Source organism: Sceloporus occidentalis, unplaced genomic scaffold, assembly GCF_023333645.1.
Source record: "Sceloporus occidentalis isolate IW3139 unplaced genomic scaffold, rSceOcc1.0.p SCAF_2, whole genome shotgun sequence".
Classification (NCBI taxonomy): domain Eukaryota; kingdom Metazoa; phylum Chordata; class Lepidosauria; order Squamata; family Phrynosomatidae; genus Sceloporus; species Sceloporus occidentalis.
Genome location: NW_028316982.1, coordinates 127,934,524 through 127,951,633, shown reverse-complemented (window position 1 = coordinate 127,951,633; position 17,110 = coordinate 127,934,524). Strand labels below are relative to the sequence as shown.

General features: G+C 39.1%; 1 protein-coding gene across 3 annotated transcripts in view; it reads left to right on the top strand.

Moving 5' to 3' along the window:
- The window catches only part of LOC149319011 (cilia- and flagella-associated protein 99-like), a 78,738-nt gene that overhangs the window by 18,130 nt on the left and 43,498 nt on the right, over positions 1-17,110 (top strand). Inside the window, exons 1-3 of one of the 3 annotated variants that reach the window (XM_089510924.1) lie at positions 4,936-5,010; positions 13,013-13,114; positions 15,715-15,827. In XM_089510924.1, the coding sequence (XP_089367050.1) occupies positions 15,739-15,827 (89 nt within the window). In that variant the 5' untranslated portion in view covers positions 4,936-5,010; positions 13,013-13,114; positions 15,715-15,738. Of the gene's footprint in view, positions 1-4,915; positions 5,011-13,012; positions 13,115-15,714; positions 15,828-17,110 lie in introns of those variants that run through there. The other 2 variants (XM_089510923.1, XM_089510925.1) reach the window with 2 other exon arrangements.

Here is a 17,110-nt window from a genome sequence, read left to right as displayed (position 1 = left end):
ATATTTCTAAAATAATACTAAAAAGTATACAATAAAAACAAAATGAGGAGCAGATTAACAACCAGTAATTTGGAATGCCTCCCTAAACAAGAATGTCTTCAATTTGGCCTTAAAATTAGCCAAGGAAGTAATAGTTCTTAATTTTGGGGGGACAAGATTCCAAATATTAGGAGCAGCACAGGAGAAGGGGCAGATTCAAGCAGGGGAGGAGGAGACCCTTGGCTGGGTCAGGAGGCTGGTGTCATAAGATCTCAATGCGCGTGGAGGGCGGTAAGGAAAGATGAATGCTGACAAATAAGAGGGAGCCAAGATATGAAGGATTTTAAAGGTCAGGAGAAGAATTTTATATCAGCTTCTGAAAGGAATGGGTAGCCAATGGAGGGATAATAACAAGGTCAAAGCGATGGGTGGAGAAGATGATCTTGGCCGCTGAGCACTGCACAAAGATTAGGGGGCTAAGGTGGGAAATAGGAAGATCCACTAGCAATGAATTGCTATAATCCAGGCATGACATCACCAATGCTTTCACCAAAGTCTTCATCGTCAAAACAGAAAGAAATGGTTGAATTCTGATGAGATTATAAAGAAAGAATCTGCATGACTTGGCTGTAGCCTGGATATGGAGTGAACGATAGGGAACAGTCAAATAGGAAGCCAAAACTATGGGCCTCATTGACAGATTGAATAGAAATGTCATTCACAGTAATGGACAAAGAACATTGCAAAGATGGCTTGGGTGGGAAGACAAGTAGCTCAGTTTTGGTCATGTTGAGCTTCAGGCACTGGTGAATCATCCACTCAGAGGCAGCAGCAAGACATGATGATAATCGCTGGTTAACACCCGGCGAAATCTCAGGGATAGAGAAGTATAGCTGGGTGTCTTCGGCGTACATGTGATATTGAAAGCCATAGGAGCTAATAAGATTTCCCAGGTACAGGGTATAAAGGGAGACTAGTAAAGGACCCAAGACAGAACCCTGAGAAATGAAAGTTAAAGGTTGAGACCATACAGCAGCTTCACCCACATCTTCCAAGGGCAACCCATTAAGAAAAGCAGATGAGATAAGTACTGCCCTGGTAGAATGGGCTTGAATTTGAGCAGGTTGAATATTTCATACAATGTCCTTTCATTTGTATTGCCTACCTTTATCCGAATTCTGATGCAGATTGAGCTCTACATTTGCTCGATGTTCGACAAGTCTTGGATTTCTATCTAGAAAGAACTTCAAATTCTAAGCTATCAAATAAACTCTTTGGCCTGTTACAGACAGCCAAAATAAAGCTGCTTCGAGTCACAGTGGAGGTATGGTGTTTCAATGATGCATGCGTCCTAAGAGTCCAGAAGTCGCACCAAAGCCACGCTCCAGCCCTAAGGACTGGAGCGTGGCTTTGGTGTGGCTTCTGGACTCTTAAGGACGCATGCATCATTGAAACACCATACCTCCACTGTGACTCGAAGCAGCTTTATTTTGGATGTCTGTAACAGGCCTTTGTTTTGCTATTAGAATTCGAGACTAGGTCAACTCCTTTCCTCACAGAGGTTTTCTAGATGGGTGGTTGCTGTCATTCATTTTGCTTAGGACACTGCAGGAAAGACTCTATCTGCTCAAATTCGAGCCCATTCTACCAGGGCAGTACATATCTCATCTGCTTTTCTTAATGGGTTGCCCTTGGAAGATGTGTGTGAAGCTGCTGTATAGTCTCAACCTTTGACTTTCATAGAATCATAGAATAATAGAGTTGGAAGAGACCGAAAGCGCCATCCGGTCCAACCCCCTGCCATGCAGGAAATCCAAATCAAAGCATCCCTGACAGATGGCCATCCAGCCTCTGTTTAAAGACCTCCAAGGAGGGAGATTCCATTACACTCCAAGGGAGTGTGTTCCACTATTGAACAGCCCTCACTGTCAAGAAGTTCTTCCTAATGTTGAAGTGGAATCTCTTTTGCTGTAGATTGCATCCATTGTTCCAGGTCCTAATCTCTGGAGCAGCAGAAAACAAGTTTGCTCCCTCCTCAATATGAGATCCCTTCAAATATTTAAACAGGGCTATCATATCACCTCTTAATCTTCTTTTCTCCATGCTAAACATCCTCTGCTCCCTAAGTCGTTCCTTGTAGGGCATGGCTTCCAGACCCTTCAACATTTTAGTCGCTCTCCTTTGGACATGCTCCATTTTCTACACATCCTTTTTAAATTGTGGTGCCCACAACTGGACGCAATATTCCAGGTGGGGCCTGACCAAAGCAGAATAAAAATAATAATAATAAAATATTTATTTCTAGCCCGCCTTTCCAATGATCAAGTCGGATTACATACACATGCCAGTACAGCATACCAGTACAATATAAGACACAATAAAAACAGCAAAAACTTTACATTAAAAATTGCAGTAGCAATTACAAATTACAAAATCTAGCTAGCTATATATATATAGGAATATAGTGGCACCATTACTTCCCTTGATCTAGACACTATATTTTTATTGATGCAGCCTAAAATTGCATTGGCCTTTTTAGCTGCTGCGTCTCACTGTTGACTCATGTTCAACTTGTGGTCTGCTTGGACTCCCAGATCCCTTTCACGTGTAGTCTTGTTCAGCCAGGTGTCCACCATCCTATATCTGTGCATTTCATTTTTCTGCCCTAAGTGCAGTACTTCTCCATGTTGAATTTCATTTTGTTAACTTTGGCCCAGTTTTCTAGTCTATTCAGGTCATCTTGAATTTTGATCCTGTCCTCTCGGGTATTAGCTACTCCCCCCAGTTTGGTGTCATCTGCAGATTTGATAAGTATGCCCCCAATTTTGTCCTCCAAGTCCTTGATAAAGTTGTTGAATAGCACTGGGCCCAGGACAGAGCCCTGTGAGACCCCACTGGTTACTTCTCTCCAGGATGAAAAGGAGCCATTGTTGAGCACCCTTTGACTTTGGCCAGTCAACCAATTACAAATCCATGTAACAGTTGCCTTGTCTAGCCCACATTTTACAAACTTGTTTGCAAGAATGTCATGGGGAACCTTGTCAAAGGCCTTACTGAAATCAAGATATACTATATCCACAGCATTCCCTTCATCTACCAAGCTGGTAATTTTATCAAAAAAAGAGATCAGATTAATCTGGCATGACTTGTTTCTCTGAAACCCATGTTGACTTTTTGTGATTATGGCATTGCTTTCTAGATGTTCACAGACTCTCTGTTCAATGATCTGCTCTAGAATCTTTCCTGGTATTGATGTCAGACTAACTGGACGATAATTGTTGGGATCCTCTTTTTTTCCCTTTTTGAAGATGGGGACAATGTTTGCCCTCCTCCAGTCTGCTGGGACTTCTCCTGTTATCCAGAAGTTCTCAAAGATTATTGCCAATGGCTCCGATATTACATTTGCCAGTTCTTTTAATACCCTTGGATGTAGTTCATCTGGTCCTGGAGATTTATATTCATTTAGATTAACCAGATATTCCTGTACTATCTCTTTACTTATTCTGTGCTGAAATTCCCCTATTCTGCCCTCTGCTCTATTATCCTCAGGTTGAGCACTCTTTTCCTTTTCTGAGAACACTGAGGCAAACAAGGTGTTGAGTAATTCTGCCGTTTCTCTGTCTTCTGTTAGGATTTTGCCATCTTCTCCACGGAGTGGCCTACCATTTCCTTCTTCTTCCTTTTGCTGCGGACATATAAAAAAACCCTCTTTTTATTGTTTGTAACCTCTCTAGCAAGCCTGAGTTCATTCTGCTCTTTAGCTTTTCTGACTCTACCCCTACATTGTGCTTGCTATTTCTTTGAATTCCTCTTTGGTGATTTCCCCATTTTTTCATTTCTTATACATGCTTTGCTTTAAAGTTAGCTCCGTTGAAAGTTCCTTAGTCATCCATCCTGATTTCTCGAGACACCTCCCATTTTTCTCATTATAGGTAAGATACTAGATCTAAAAATGATGCAGCTTTTGGGAGGGCAGAGAAATGAAAGACAAGTTTGCACTGACTTAGTATTTTACTCAGTTTCTTATGAAGTTGTGAATTTCTTTCTAGTTTTTAATAAGGTTGCTTTTAATTACTTATGTTGCTTCTTTGGTGGGCATGACACTCCCACCTCCTCTTACAGTAGCTTGCTAGGCTCCCAATTGTGTGATTCACAGAGACCACAAAGTAGAAGGATAGGTTACTTACTTGTATAGAATCATAGAGTTGGAAGAGACCAGAAGGTCCATCCAGTACAACCCCCTGCCATGCAGGAACCCTCCATCAAAGCATCTCCGACAGATGGCCATCCAGCCTCTGTTTAAACTATAGTTCTTCAAGTGGTCATCTGTGAATTCACACAAACCTGCCCATCTTCCCCTCATATCATGTCCTGCACATGTTACTTCAGGAATGCTGCCATGTGATGTCCTTTGAAACTGAGGTAAATGAGCAGAAACAATGAGTGTATAATAAGAGGTGGGTGGAGCAACCACCAAAAATGTAGCTAGCTATTCCAGAAGGTTCTGAATATGCTCTGTGCAGGCACAGGAGTATCAAACTATGTGAATTCACAGATGACCACTTGAAGAACTACAGTTACAGGTAAGGAATCTGTCCTTCACCAATGTTTCCCATCTTGCTTACAGCAATTTTGCAAATAACAAGAGGCAAAATTGCATGATTGAAATGTGTGAAGCTGATAAAGGCTTATGAAATAAGACTTGAATCAGTAATTGCTTTTACCAAGTATTGATTTAGGGATGAATTATTATGGCAATATGCAATAAATTAATTGTATACGGTTATTTTGTCCAATTAGACAAGCTGTAACAAACAGTAAAGTGTCATACAGTGTGGAGATGTAGTATTTTAAAAATTTTTGAGAAGAAACCCAAAGATAAAATGGACCTATTATCTCAAGTAACATTGGTTTCTCTGTATGTGTTTTCTGATAGTTGTTTGTTATCTGGCCATTTTTCGACTTGATGAACTTGGACTTCAGCAGTTTAGCAGAATGGTCAAGTCAATGGATGTTGCTAAGATATGTAAGGTAATTCAAATTGTTGTGCTTTCAGCAATATGAAATGAATAATCAGCATTGCTGTTATTTAATATATTGTGCATAAAGAAAGAACACCACATATGTACAACAAATATAAAATACATTACAACATAACACATCTACATGTCAGACCAAAATAACACACACACACACACACACACACACACACACATTAAAATGGCTTCCAAAAAGGGAAAACCAAAGCAGTCGTTGCTTGTACTATTTGAGTATTCCTTTACAGTGAACTCCTGATTTTCGAGCTGTATTAAAAAGAATGGAAAGAGAGACAAATGAGCAAAAAAGAAAACACATCATTGTGTTTTGTGACATAACTGCTTTTGCAATTGCTTAATAGAGTTTCTATTCGCAAAACTGGGAGTAAATTACCTGTCCAATACGTCCTTAACTTATTCAATGACACATTTTCTCTACATTAATATTATCCATGCAGTTCAATGCAGTATAAAATTGAAAAACCAAAGGTAACATATTCATTCCCATTAAGTCGTAATTTGACATCAAGTGGTGATCTTTTTGTTTTAAGATGCTACACTAAATTGGTTATCTATCCATTTACCACATGATAAAATATTAGATTATCTCACAAATCATGTTTCTCCAGGTAAACCTGCACCGGGTTCCAGTCCTGTTTGAATCCATCTAATGAACCCGATCTAATTAGACAGGTCAATTTATCATTTTCCATAAAGTCATATATTTTCCTTGTCCATTCTAAAATACTTGGTATCACTTTCTTCTTCTACCTTCTTGCATAAACCAGTCTAGCTGCAGAAATCAGATAGAACAGAATCTTTCAAAAAAAAAATTCTGCTTCTTTGTTAAGCATTCCGAGAAGAAATATTTTAGGGTTTTTTTGCTAGATTTATCTGTAAGATCTCTACTATAGCTGTCTGTATTATCCCCCAGAATAATTTAGCTTTCGGGCAGGTCCACCACATGTGTATCGTGGTGCCCCTTCTCGTTCCACATTTCCAACATCTATTGTTTGTATTCTTATACATGTGTGCTAGTCTACTGGGAGTCAGGTACCATCTAAACTGCATCTTAAAGTGTTGCTTCTTCAAGTCCATGGTGAGGATGAGGTTTTGCTTTTTCAAAATTTCCTGTATTCTCTCTTGAGGGACGTACTCCTCCTTGTATAAGTTTGCAAAATATCTGTATAGGCAGTCCTTCATATGTTTTTGGCTAGAATGTATCTTATCACCTTCCTTGATGCTTGAAAACATTCATTTCTCCTGTTCTTTTTTTTTTTTTTTTTTTTTTTTTTTTTTATAATAATCTTTATTAATAGTTTCAACATATACAAAATATACATAAAATTAAACAACGAATTCCAGTCCAAAAAGTTTCATAAATTGTCATAAATTGGTCCACAAAGGACAAATCTTATCATATGGACTGGATCCCTTCAGGTCACTATGACTTCCAAAAACATTTTCTCTACCTTTGGAGAATTTTTCTCTGTTCTTTATAATTCATCCTTGATATTTGGTGTTTCGTGATGCAGCTCCGATCGGTGATGGTTTTTATTGGGGATTCATTTCCAAATGTCCCCTATCCGACGTTAGGTTAACACTACACACTTAAACTAATATATAATAGTATATCTCTAATTACATAATTACATAACATAGGATATTCAATCCATCTAGTTACACTGATTCCATCACCCCATTCATTTACTAAAGTTGTCACGAAACACATTCATAAATCATACATAGTCCTTCATTTTACTCTAGGGAGGACAATCCTCCCAAAATAAAATAGCATTTTTCCATTCCACAACCTCTGTAATAAAACAGAAAAACTTTGTCATTCCTTATTCTGGAATTGGAGTTAACTGTTGGTAAGAAGAAAAGAGTATAAAAGGTGAGAAGACCTTAGAGAGTTCTAGTTCATTGAAACAATTTCAATTACTAATTAACGGTATATTAATATCCCACTCCCTTCCCATCCTTTTCAGTACCCTTTCCCATATTTCCTTTCTCTTTATTCCATCACGATTTTGCACCAAACATGTCATTCTATCCAACTCTCTGTATTCGTTTACTTTAATCATCCAACTCTCCCACAACGGGACTTCCTTGGTTTTCCATAATCTAGCTATCTCTACCCTAGCTGCAGTGACAAGATAGAGCGTAACTCTCCAAAATTCTGTTTCTTTTGTATTCAATGACGTAGTTATATTGAGGAGATACAATTTTGGGTCCATACAGAAATTAAACCCCAAAATATTTTGTATGGAATCATGTACTGTCTTCCAGAATTTTTGTAGTTCTGTACATCCCCACCACATATGGTATAGCGTCCCTTTATGTTTATTGCATTTCCAACACATTCCCTCACTAGATTTATACATTTTCTTTAATTTCCATGGTGTTATATACCATCTATTCATTATTTTCAGATGATTTTCTTTTAAACTTTGCCCTACTGTAAATTTGCCTGTCCTTAGCCATGCTTTTTGCCATTCATCATAACTTATTATAGACCCCAAATCTTTGGCCCACTTTACCATATACTCCTTTATTGTATTGTGTTCCATTATTCTATTCAAAATTAATTTGTATAATTTCGCAATCTTATGTTTATCCGGTTGCCAAAGAATCTTGTCTAGTCCATTTAAGTCTTTTTCGATTCCACTCTTCTTAATATCAGTTTTATATCTTTGAGTTAATTGCATGTAGCTAAACCAAGTTAGCTCAAAACCCTCTTTCTTTAGACTTTCTCTCTGTTTTATATTCCTCTCTCCTTGTACATTTTCCTTTAACATATTTTTGTATGTAAGCCATTTATTTTGAGTGTGCCATCTCCCAAAGAAAGCTTCTTGGGGAGAAGTCCAGAGGGGCAGGTGGAAATAAAATAATTTAAATATCTTATTCCATACTACTAATAGTGATTTTCTAATTGGGTGGTTATTGAAGTCGCGATTTTGATCTAATTTCCCATAACAAAGAAAAGCATGCCACCCAAACCTTAATTGCTCTGCTTCCATATCTAATGTTGAGATATCTTCTAGTTTAATCCATGTCTGGAGCCACATCAGTGAACAAGCCCAGTAGTATATCTTTAAATGTGGTAGCCCATATCCTCCCCTTGCTTTTTCATCTTTTAATACCAACCAATTTATTCTAGGTCTATGACCCTTCCAAATAAATTTCTTTAATTCGCTGTCCCAATCTCTAAAAACTTTCTCATTTATTACAATGGGAAGGTTCTGAAATAGAAATATTAATTTTGGCAGAACTGCCATTTTTATAACTGCAACTCTACCTAACAAAGACAGGTTTAGTGTGGTCCATTTTCTTAAGTTCTCTTTAATGTCCCCCCAAACTTTATGGTAATTGTTGTCATATAATTTTAAATTATCCTTTGATAACCATATTCCCAGATATCTAATCTTTTTCTGTTCTTTAAATCCGGTTATTTTATTGATTGCTTCCACCTCGGTGGGGGGGATATTTTTAGTTATCATGACAGTTTTTTCTTTGTTTATATTCAACCCTGAGTTGATCCCAAACTGCTTTAATTCATGCATTATTTCTCCTATGCAGAGACTAGGGTTTTCTACCAGTAAGGCAACATCATCAGCAAATACCTTCATTTTCAGTTCAACTTTCCCTTTTCTACAACCCTTTATCTTTTCATTCTTTTTAAATGCTGCTATTAGTACTTCCATTACTGTCAGGAAAAGCAAAGGTGAAATGGGACAGCCCTGTCTAACTCCTCTATGTAAAGAAATCTCCTGGGATCTTATACCATTAACAATCACTCTCGCAGTTTGCTTACAATAGATTTGTTGTATCATATTAATAAAGTCATTCCCAAAATCCATACATTTTAAGGTTGCAAATAAAAAATCCCAGTTTACACGATCGAAGGCTTTCTCCATATCCAAGGCTATTAGAGCAAATTTTTTATTATTATGCACATGATAATACTCCAAGGAATTCAATATTGGCCTGATGTTATCCCTAATTTGCCTCCCTGGTAAAAACCCACTTTGTTCCTTTCCCAGCAGTTGAGATAGAACTTTTTTTAATCTGGCTGCCAAAATGCTTGTATATATTTTGTAGTCTAGGTTGAGAAGACTGATTGGACGGTAATTCGCCATAATTTCATGATCCTTCCCCTCCTTAGGTAGGAGCGATATCAGAGCCTTTTCCCATGAGGGAGGAATTCCCTCAACCTCTATGGAACCGAATACTTTTAATAAGGGGCCCGTAAGCTCCTCTTGAAATTTTTTATAAAATACAGATGTAAAGCCATCCTCTCCAGGGGCTTTCCCCTCTTTCAGTAATGATATTGCTGTGAGAATCTCTTGTCTGGTTATTTTAGCATTCAATTTTTCTTTATGTTCCAATGTAATTTTCAAACTTAATTTCGATTTTATGTAATCCTCAATCTTATGATCTCTATCAACTTCTTGACCTCTTTGTCTATACAAATCCTTATAATAATTCCCAAAAGCTTTTATAATATCCTCTTGAATTGTTAAAACGGTATTCCCTTTTTTAATTTTTGTTATAAGGCTCCTTTCCTTTTCTCTCCTTAATTTCTTGGCAAGCCACTTGCCAACTTTATTTCCATTTTCAAAAAAGGCTTGTTTGGTCCTTATTAAATCTTTCGCTATTTCTGAATTGAGTTTTTGTTGTACTTGCATCTGGAGAATCTTAATTTCATTTCTAAGTTTTTGATTTCCTGGGTGTTCTACCATTTTTTGTTCTTTTTCTTTTATAGCTTCTAAAATTTTTTTTTCCTTTTCTATCTTTTCTCTTTTAATTTCGGTAGCTCTTTTTATCAATATTCCCCGAAAAACTGCTTTTCCCGCATCCCAAATTATCTTATTTTTTGTTTCGGGTATGTCATTCATTTTAAAGTACATTTTAATTTCTTCTTTCATCTTCCCTACGAACCAGTCATTTTCCAATAACTCATTTTGCAACCGCCAGCTGTAATTTGTCTTCTCTTTTTCTTTTAAGACTGAATCTATCAAGTTATGGTCGGATAGGGTTTTGCCATCTACCTCCATATTTTTAAAGCTAGAGGCTAGACCTTTTGTTACCAAAAATAAATCTATCCGCGACCAGGATTTATGGACTCCCGAGTAGTAAGTAAACCCTGTTTTCCCCTCATTTTTATGATGCCATAAGTCCACCAGATCATGATCGTGAATCAAATCTAAACAGCTTCTCGGAAGACAACCCTGATCTCTTTTGATTTTTTTCGTTGTTTTTCTATCTCTCTTGGGGTTTAAGACCCCATTGAAGTCTCCTGCAAGAATAATATTTTTACTGTCTAGTACCATCAATTCTTCATTTAATTTTTGATAGAAATCGTTTTTGTTTTCCAGAGGGCCATAAATGTTCACTACTGTAATTACCATTAACCCAGTATTAATTTCCACTATTTGGAATCGCCCCTCAGGATCATTTTTTATCACCTTCACGTAATATTTTTTATTAACATATAATGCTAGCCCTCTCTTTCTTTTATTGATTGAAACTGCAAAACAATTCCCCAATTTCGGATTTCTTAGGTATTTCTGGTCCCCTGTTCTGATTTTTGTCTCCTGCAAAAAAATTAAATCATAATTCCTTTTTTCTAATAAATGAAATATTTGTTTGCGTTTACTGTCTTTGTTTATGCCCCCCACGTTCCAAGAGGCTATCTTAACCATTTTTCCGATAAATGAGATACTTTCCCCCTTAAAAATAAATATATTATTCCCTCCCCAAGAACCCAATAACTATCAAAAAATTAATAATCCAGCTCACTATTACAGTTCTCTTCCCGGTTGCTAAGGGCCGAGTTCATAATCCAAGTTTGTTCCACTGTCCAATGTTTCGCCCAGCTCCGACTCCAATAGATTGTTATCATTAGATTGCAGATTAAATCGAAGGTTAGTCAATAGATCTTCCATCTGAGTCTCCTTGCCATCTTTTAAGTCTTGGTCTTCATTAGATTCCTGCAGCAGTAAAAGTTTTTGAAAGTCCTTAGCTTTTTCAAGGCTGTTGATTTTAACTCTTTTGTTATTGTGCCAGCAAGTAATCCCCTCCGGATTAGTCCATCTGTAATTAATGCCTTTCCTTTGTAGAGCCGTAGTGAGAGATCTATATTGTTGTCTTTGTTTAATCACCTGGAGAGGGAGATCCTTGAATATTTTCACTTGTGAGTTGTCAATCGTTAGGTTTTCTTTATAGTTTTTTTTCAGACACTTTTCTTTTAGTCTTGTAGTCGTGAAGCAAATCACCACATCCCTAGGGAACCCTTTTTCTTTCGCCACTTTGGAGCTCACCCTAAAGATTTTATCTGTCTGGGATTCCAAAAGATCTCTCGATATATCCAAAAAAAGAGAGAGGGCAGGTAGCAAACGTTCTTCTAAGTTCTCATTCTCTATCTCAGGCAAGCCCCTAATTTTTATTGCCCTTTCTCTGTATCTTTTTTCTTGTTGTTGTATGATACTGTCCTCTCGGATTTGGTGCTTTTCCAGTCTTATTATTTTCTTTTCCAATTCAGATGTTTTCTTAACTGTGGATTGCACCTCCTTTTTGATCTCTAAGATGTCTTTATTTATTACATCAATCTTCTCTGATAATGTTTCCGTTTGTTTTTGGATATCCTCTCTTAATTCTTCCCTCAGGGCTTTTTGCTCCTCCCTGATTTCCAATTTAAAATTTCTTTTAAATTCACGCAGTTCCTCCAATATAGTAGATGTTATGTCTGATTGTTTTCCCATCCAATCCATCGAGTTCCTTCTCACATTTGCTTGTCCTCCACTCATAGTTTCTTTCTTGCTCTTGGCGCCCCTTGTTTCCATTTAACATTCACCAAAGAGAATAACTTCTCTGTTACTTTGGTTTCTTTGTTGCTTTGTTGTTATATTGCTGCTATTGTTACTATTTCTATTAGTTCAGAAACCTAAAGCTTTTCTTGTAAAAAAAAGCTACCAATGCAGCTTGGGCTCCAACAGTTCCGTCCCAATTATTTTACATTTAGCTCAGACTCTGCAAATCTTTACAGCTGTAATATCTTGCGGGCAGCTGGCTCCACAAAGACAAGTGAATTTCGCACAGCTGGTATGTGTATCCAACGGCCCCTGCTGGGAGTACTATTCCAAACAGTTTTTACCCTATTCTTTTCTTCCTTGTTTTATCTGTAGCTACTCCAAATCAATAATAAAAGCAAATCTTCTCCACTTTTATTTCCAGAAAGTTGTTATATTTAACTTTCCCACAGATTACCCTTGGTGCTACTCTCCCATACACTTAACCACCTTGGTATTTAGTGGATCATGGATGTCATATCTTCCAAATCTCGTACCGAAGGACTGGAAAGAAAGGGTCTCCACAACCTCCAAATGTGAGAAAGCGACCGTGAGTTGTCTTTTTCAGTCTTATCCCTTCAGACCCATTCGGGATAAATCTTCTAATAAATAATAGGTTGCACCAAGACTGAAGTCCTAAGACATGCACACCGCTGCGCCGGCTGTCTTGCGGCTCTCCTTGAGTCCCTCGCTCCTAGCCCTTCCAGGCAAAGGAGAATAGGACTCTCAAGCCCCCAACAGACCCTCGCCTCGAAACTCTCTCGGTTCGAGTACCCTTATGATCCCTCAATCCTGGAGGGACCTTTGAATGGGTCGCGCTGCGGTAGAAAGGAGGGCAGAGCCGAAGCAACTTGCCTCCGTATGCCTTGGTGTTTCCTCCGGAAGTCTCCTGTCCTGTTCTTTTTTTTAATTTCCATGCGAGCCATTTACCAGGCTTATTAGTATTTTCGAAATATTTCTGTTTGATATATCTTAATTTTTTTTCTTGGTCTTCTATCAGCCACATAGATATTTCCTTCTGGGTTTTTTTAATCTGTTGCTGGATCATTTTGTTTTGAGGGTTTTCTTTAAGTAATTGTTCCTTATCCTTTAATCTCTCCTGTAAATCCTTCCAAATCTTTTGTCTATTTTTCTTCCTTTCAGATGCTTGTTTCAAAAAGAAACCCCTCATTACCGCCTTACTTGTATCCCAGACTATCTCTGGTGTGACTTCACCATTTAAGTTTTCTTCAAAGAAGAGGCTAAGTGGGTTTTTTTTATTATTTTTATTATTTTTATTTTTTGGCTTTCTCTAGGATTTTTTCATCCCTTAGTAAGGTCTCATCCAGTTTCCATGTCCATTCCTTGGGTTTCATTTTCAAAGATAGCTGAATTGGATTGTGGTCAGATAAAATTTTTGGTAGAGTTTCAATTGCCTCTACCATTTTGCTAAGAGCTGGGGAGGTCAAGAACATATCTGTTCTTGACCAAGATTGGTGAGTATTTGGGAAAAAGTGTATTCTTTAGATAAACCATAGTTAATTCTCCAGATATCCTCTAGAGCAGCGGTTCCCAACCTTTGTTGGGCCGCGACCCCCCCATTGGGGATGAAAGTCCCGCCCGTGGTCTCCCTGATTGGTTGGGAGGCCAGGACTGGATGGACTGGATAATGGACTGGATGAGGGCAAACAAATTGAAGCTTAATCCAGACAAGACAGAAGTGCTCCTGGTAAGTTGTAAGGCAGATCAGGGAAAAAGGACTTTGCCTGTGTTGGATGGCATTATGCTCCCCCTGAAATCTCAGGCTCACAGCTCAACTCTCAAGTCCTGGATTCAACTGTGAGCCTGGATTGCCAGGTTTCAGCAGTGGCCGGGAGTGCATTTGCACAGCTAAAGCTAGAGTTGGGTGTTACCCGCATACTACTGATAACGCACCCCAAATCCCTTGATGACCTCTCTCAGATGTTTCATGTAGATGTTAAATAACATGAGGGTCAAAACACAACCCTGAGGGACGCCATAGGCCAGTGAGCAAGGAGTTGAACAGGATCCCCCAACACCATCTTCTGGGTTCACACCTCCAAGAAAGACTGAAACCACTGCATAACAATGCCCCCCCATGTCCCATCCCAGAAAGTCAGCTCAGAAAAATACCATGGTTGATGGTATTGGAAGCCACTGAGAGGTTTAGCAGAATCAACAGGGACACACTCCCCCCTCTCCAGTTCCCTGTATTAGGTCACCCACCAAGGCAACCAAAGCTATCCAGGTCTGAAGCCAGATTAAAAGGGATCTTGATAATTCATTTCATCCAGAAACCACTGGAGCTGGGAGGTCACCGCTCCAGAACCTTTCCCAAGAATGGAATATTAGAGACGGACTGACTGTTATCCAGAATGGTGGGATCCATTAACAGCCTCACCACAATCTCCTTTAGGCAGGCTGGAAATCTGCCTTGATGCAATTTATGCAGCCTGAAACATTCCCTTACACACTCGGCCACTCCCCCTTTAGCTGCTTTCAGAAGCCAGAAAAGGCAAGGATCCAGTATGCATGGGGTGGCCCCCCCTTCTCCAAGGAACCTGTCCACATTTTCAAATTGAAACTTTTCCAATAATACAGGACATGCAGGTGCTAAGATTGCATCCACTGGACCTATGTCAACTATAACATCCAAGTCAGAGCAAATCTGAGCTATTTTGTCTGCAAATTCTTGTAATTTCTTCACAGCAAGCTGTGAAATGATCTTTGTGATCTTTTGGGGGGCCAGAACATAAAAGACTCCTGGGCTCTCAGAACAGCTCTGCTGAACAAAACTGTGCAGACATAGTGGTGGAAGAGAAATATAATTTCTTCGCTAGTTTCTGTAATACAAGCCAGGTTGGCATGCACATCCAGGATCAAGTCCTGGATCAGTGATCTCTTTCCATTCAACAACTTGGCATTGAGCAGTAGCATTTTCAGCCCAGAGGGCCTTTGCTAAGGCTTTCTGGGCTATTTGAAATGGGGGTCAGCTTGGGAGTAACCACTATCCCTGTGGCTGTTCCTTCATCTGAGGTAACAGAGCTGAATCCCCATACCATATCTGTCATAATGGCTGCTCCCTGGGCTGCTTTTCCTCCCATGCTCTCCCTATAGCACACTTTGCTATTAACAGAAGGCAGGTTATTTAAAAGCTGTCAGTAGCTCAAACCACTCTTTCTCTTCCAGCTAAATGGACTCACCCTCACCCTCACTTCCCTGGTGTCTCTGCTTTGGTGGCACCCCCCCTCCCCATGGCAGACCCACTGTAGGAGGCACCCAGATTATATTTCCCATGGAGCAGGTGATCCTCCTTGGTTGTGCAGCCAGGAACTGGCTGAGTGCCTAGGTCCTGGTTCTGGCAGGGAGCAGTCTCACAGAAGTCCACCAGGTGAGGTCAGCAGCGGCGGCAGCAGCAGCAGCAGCAGCAGCAGCAAGAGGACAGTGGCAAACTTTTCCTGGGGTGGTGGGGGTGGCAGCTCCTCTCTTTCCCCTGTGCTGACTCCCCTCAGTCCCAACAGGCACCCAGTTTATATTCCCTTTCCCAAGGGGCAGGTGTTCCTCCTTGACTATGCAGTCAGGACCTTAGCTACCAACTTCTTCTGATGGGAGTGCCCTCTGAGAAGAGTTCTAGTTAGTCTGAATCCAACTCCATGATTTTGCTATCTCTAGATACAAATAAAAATAGGAATAGATATGTATTCATTACAATTATATAAATAGAAAATGTGATCCATTGTTTAAATCTTAAATAGCTGACTCCATCTTATATTTAAAAATTAATGGTTTGCACTATCTTTTCTTTTGGCTTACTTAATGTTCCTTAATGCATACATTGCTTTCAGTTCCTTAGGTTCTTTTTCAATAGCATGAATTTGAATACATGGATAAAAGATGAATGGAACCAAATATATGATTCTGTTTATGTAAATAATAAATGGATCAAACCATTGCAAAGGTAAGTATCAGTGCGGTTTTATGCATTTTAAGCAAGTGCAGCTTTTTTCTGATATGCACTGGATTGCCACATGAGTCTGTTAAATTAATGATAATTAGAACATTGTACTATAATTGTTGCTTTCACTGAAAAACTAAAGATCAGTACCCTATCTTCCCCTGCTTACTACTGGTCCTTACCCACCACCAAAAGCTGCTGCCCCAAAAGGGCTATCCCCCCCCCCCCCCCTTTAGCAGCAACCCTGCTGGCAGCAGGTCCACCACAACAGGCATCCAGGTTTTATCCCTTTGGCAAGGGGACAGGTGGTCCTACCTGGCTGTTAGCCAGTAATTGGCTGGGTGCCTGGAGTCCAGTTCTGAAGGGAGCAGTCCTGACAGGCAGCAATCCTCCAGTTGAAACTATCAGCAGCAAGCAGCAAGAAACAGCAAGCAGCAGACAGTCAAGGTGGTAGAGTTATTCCTGGTGTGGCCGGTTCTTCCTGTCACTTTCCTTTAACTTTGCTACACTTCCCACATTTATTTGATGTATTACGTTGCATTTGTGCTAATTTGTCAGGTGTCACATATAGCATCTTGAAAAGGTTATTTTTAATATTATGGCTTCTTGTAAATGCCAGATTTTTATTCCATGCTTTCCCCAGTGATCTAGCTGTATAGTATGACCTATATTTTGGGCTCATAGTACTATTTTGTCTTTGATTCTATCCTGTCCCATGTCTAACTTTAACTGTAATTGGTAAAGTTTAGCTATTAGATGTTTATTCCCATTTTATATATTTGTCTCAAACTCCACCATTTCCTCTTCTATTCCTTTCAGTTTTATATCTTGTCTGAACCTCTCCTGTAGTTGACAATAGGCAAACCAATGACATTCTATATTTTCTGATGTTAATTCCTCTCTTGATTTCATTTGATATTTCCCCTCATCTTTCTTTAATATGTTTTTATGGTCAGGCCTGACCTGGAATACTGTGTCCAGTTCTGGGCATCACAATTCAAAAAGAATGTTGACAAGCTGGATTGTGTCCAGAGGACAGCAGCCAAAATAGTGAAGGGTCTGGAAACTATGCCCTTCAGCTTCATGCCCAGAACTGCATAGTCTTTGATATATGTCAAAGACTATATCTAGTGTTATCATTAGTTCCCACATGGATTAGAAGGAAAGGGTAATGGTTGACTGGATTAATCAGTCTTGTCATTCCATGATCATTAGTGAGGCAACGGAGAATAAAACAAATCATAATGGGCACACAACCTCTGTTGTTGATGAGGGCAAGAAACTAC